The sequence below is a fragment of the Lactuca sativa genome, chromosome 4, assembly GCF_002870075.4.
Source record: "Lactuca sativa cultivar Salinas chromosome 4, Lsat_Salinas_v11, whole genome shotgun sequence".
Lineage (NCBI taxonomy): Eukaryota > Viridiplantae > Streptophyta > Magnoliopsida > Asterales > Asteraceae > Lactuca > Lactuca sativa.
In genome coordinates this window covers 106,238,877-106,242,882 of record NC_056626.2, presented here as the reverse complement: position 1 = coordinate 106,242,882, position 4,006 = coordinate 106,238,877, and the positions used below count along the sequence as shown (strand labels likewise).

General features: G+C 38.4%; 1 protein-coding gene across 1 annotated transcript; it reads left to right on the top strand.

The window, feature by feature from the left end:
* Nucleotides 1-1,247: 1,247 nt before the first annotated feature.
* On the top strand, nucleotides 1,248-3,456 carry LOC111886166 (E3 ubiquitin-protein ligase WAV3). Its single transcript, XM_023882397.3, has 3 exons — nucleotides 1,248-1,510; nucleotides 1,595-1,705; nucleotides 1,961-3,456. The coding sequence occupies exons 1-3, from the start codon at nucleotides 1,391-1,393 to the stop codon at nucleotides 3,221-3,223; spliced, it is 1,494 nt and encodes a 497-aa protein (XP_023738165.1). The 5' UTR covers nucleotides 1,248-1,390; the 3' UTR covers nucleotides 3,224-3,456.
* Nucleotides 3,457-4,006: the final 550 nt, after the last annotated feature.

Here is a 4,006-nt window from a genome sequence, read left to right as displayed (position 1 = left end):
GACATGATCTTCGTAATCCAAAGTCGTTGTGGACTATTTCAAAATTAGGACTTTTTAACGATTTGTTCTTCTAGTGCCCGCATATACCCACATATAACCCTATAATAGCCCAAAACTACTAAAACCGAAGAAAAACGAAAACTACTTGTGTACTCGTATCAAATCATACAAAAGAAAAAAATTATCTACTTTTTAACATATAATCATAACTAAAAAACATATAATTATAAAAATAATGAAAACATAGATACAAAAACTGAATTTCTTCATTGGTAGAATACAACATTGTTTAAGTTTGATTTTGTCCGGAACGAAGATGAGTTCGAAATGAAATTTGAAATGAAAGTGAGTTTCAAATGTTATTTATAGGGGAGGGGGGGCACATTATCGGGTCATATCACTATACCCGTTTATCCGTTTTGAAATACGGATCCAAAATAGGCATTCCAAACCGAATGATAATTTTTCAAGATTAATTTTATAAAGGTTATCAAGAGATTAAATTACTAGCTTTGTCATAAAGTATTACAATTTTGTGAAAGAAATTCTTTGAATCCGTTGTACATGATGAAACACGTTTGTCTTTGTATGGGTCCCTACCCCATCACACCTTCCCTCGTATATTTCTTTTGTAGTTCTTTAGCATAATTAATAAACCAATATCTTAATATAAAATTGAATGCTACCCAATGTTTTAAAAATTAGTTTTTTAGTTGAACTGGTATAGTGATCGGTTTCTAATTCAACCGGTTCGGCCGTCGGGTCAACCGGTTTCTATAGTTTTCATGTTTTTTTTTATTGTCCTACATATACATACATATGTAAATCATGAATTTGATGTTTACAAAATGAAACATTAAAAATACTCAAAAATAAGTGTAGATGAATCCAAATACATTAAAATAACACACAACCATAAGATTTAACGTTTTATACCAATCCATATATATTAAAAAGAAAATAAAATATAATAATGTAGGAAATATAGTTTTAATTGCTACCTCCACTTTTATTAAATAAAGAAATGGTTATTGGTATAACACTCGAAAATCGAAATAAAGGAAGTCAATAAAACAAGTCTTCCCCAAATTTTGTAAAAGTTTCCCCCTTCGGTTACTCTGAATTAATTTCTAAGTGGGTTCGAAATTCGAGGATGAACAGTAACCCCGTTTGGAAAAAAAGAATAAAGAAAAAAAAAAAAAAAAGATCACACTTCACACAGTACACACACCCTATGAATACGATAGCCTGTTATTTATAAAAAGGAGAAATGGAAGGTGGAACAGGACAACCAGGATCACAAACCTACTGCCAATGCCATCTGTAGATAACAATCCAATTTACAGACCACAATGCAATTGATTTGATAGACCTGATTTTCAGGCAGAAAATGATGGCTGGAGTAGGAGGAGGAGGATCCAAGAAACTCAAGAGAGCAGCGAGGAGATTACTTCATACCTGCGGCTCCTTCTCTTTCCGGCAATCTCATCTCGAACCCCCTTCCCCCACCGTATGTTCTAATAACTCCGATTTATGTTTTTATCTTTCTTCTCCTCGCGAATTCAAGTTCCGATGTGTGTTTTCTTTGTTACAGGTGGTAATTGCATCAGGTTCGACTAATAATTCTCCCAAACCCAGCAAGGTTAATCCAGATAATTTTACAGAAAATGTTTCCAACGCAGATCCAACCACTTCTTCTTCCAAGGTAATCGTAATCTTCATTATATGTCATCATTCTTTCAAATGTAGGTTAAATTGAACCCAATTAAGTAAGCCCTAATGTAGTTAATTGACCATACACGTTTGGGGGTTCGGAATTGTAAACTGATTTTTTCTCCAATTCAAGCATCAACCTATTTAGGGAGTAACACCATTCCCAAATCCCAATCTTATACCATAAATAGATAATTTCTCATTCAATTTTTGTTTCGAGGGTTAAATGTTGTTTCTTTAAATGCAGACGATGTGTGCGATTTGTTTAGAAACTCTCAACTACAGTTCATGCAGTACTCCAGGGCAAGCTATATTCACAGCTCAATGCTCTCACGCTTTCCATTTCGATTGTATCGCCTCCAATGTCCGGCACGGCGGCGTCACCTGCCCTATCTGCCGTGCGCAGTGGACCCACCTACCGCGTAACCTCAAAACCCCACCTTACTCAAACCTAACCGACGACCCAATCCTTCAAATCCTCGATGACTCCATAGCCACTTTCCGGGTTCACCGCAGATCCATTTTAAGAACCGCCCGTTACAACGACGACGACCCGATCGAACCGAGTCATGGTCTCGACCTCAACCACCCACGGCTCCATCTCTCCATCTTAACCACCGAACCACATCCCTCATGCTCTTCATCTCAACCTCTGGACTCAACTTTCCGACCCGCGTGTCTCTCGGTTCGACTCGCGCACCAACCCGCGATGGATCTGGTCCTAGTTGCGTGTCCAAACGGGCCCCACCTTCGGCTCATAAAACAGTCGATGGCACTGGTGGTGTTTTCACTCCGGCCGATTGACCGGTTGGCGGTGGTGACGTACTCGTCGGCGGCCGCCCGTGTGTTCCCGCTCCGGCGAATGACATCGTACGGGAAACGGGCGGCACTGCAGGTGATTGACCGGTTGTTCTACATGGGTCAGGCGGACCCGGTGGAGGGGTTGAAGAAGGGGGTGAAGGTGTTGGGGGACCGGGCGTATGAGAACCCGCAATCGTGTATTTTACATTTGTCGGATAACCCGACGAGATCGTATCACGGGTTTGATGCTGAGGTGGCGGTGCGGGTCCACCGGTTTCATGTGGGGTATAGTTTCGGGACTTCGAATGGGTTTGTGATGCATGAGTTTGAGGAGTTTTTGGGGAGAGTGATTGGGGATAAAATAAGGGATATTCAGCTGCGGATTAGGGAGGATGGTAGGGTGGTGAGGCTGGGGGAGTTGAGTGGTGGGGAGGAGAGGAGGATTCCGGTGAGTGTCAGGGAAGGTGGGAGTGTTTGGGTTGAGTATAGTTATATTGAAGATGGGGTTCGGGAATGCCTGAGGAGTGGGGAAGTGGTGGTGGGAGTGGGATTAGGGGAGAAAGGAGAGGCGGCAGGTGGTGGTGGTGGGGGTGGTGATGGTGGTGGAGGGAATGAAGATGGTCGGAGTAGTAATGCTGGGAACTGGGATTACCATGATCCGTACATGGCTAGAAGATGGGCTAAGCATCTGCATGGTTACAGACTCTGATAATGATTTTTGTTAATGACTTGATGTTTCTTTGTTCATTTGTGTATTTTTTTTTCTTTTTCTTTTTCTTTTTAAAACAAACTTTAATTCCACTGTGGAGAATCAGACATTCCTTGTAAAACAAGAGGGAAAAAACAACGGCTTAATCGTTGCAGAAACAGCTGAGGCGAGTTTAGCAGGCTCGGTGGATTTTTTTAATTAAGATATACGAAAATGAGTGTGTTGATAGCCAATTGATCTTATAGATTATATACTAAAAGTATAAACATAAGAAATGAAAACAATAATATATCAATATGATATCGCTATGAGCGAGAAATATGAAAGAAGTTAACGGTTTATCAAGGTTCTAAATAACCTTATAAGTGCTTTAAGTTTTTACGAGTGGTGTAATTTGTAAGGTGTGAATGACATTATATATATATATATATATATATATATATATATATATATATATATATATATATATATATATATATATATATATATAGCTTAAGACGATGTTTTGTTAAAACGTGACGGCATGTATAAGTTTTGGAATCATGGCGACGAGCTTTTTAGAACTTTGGTATTTATATTGTTTATTTATTTAATTTTTTGTAAAATTAGTTTTCTTTGTAAATACAGTGCGATAACTAAAAGGAAAAAAAAGAAAAAAAAACAATATATATCTAGTCAAATGTGCTATAAACAATGATAAAAGTATATATAGATATTCTATTGAAATGTGATAAAACAACGATACAATAGTAATGTTCTAAAGTAAAGTATACCTTGTGCTAC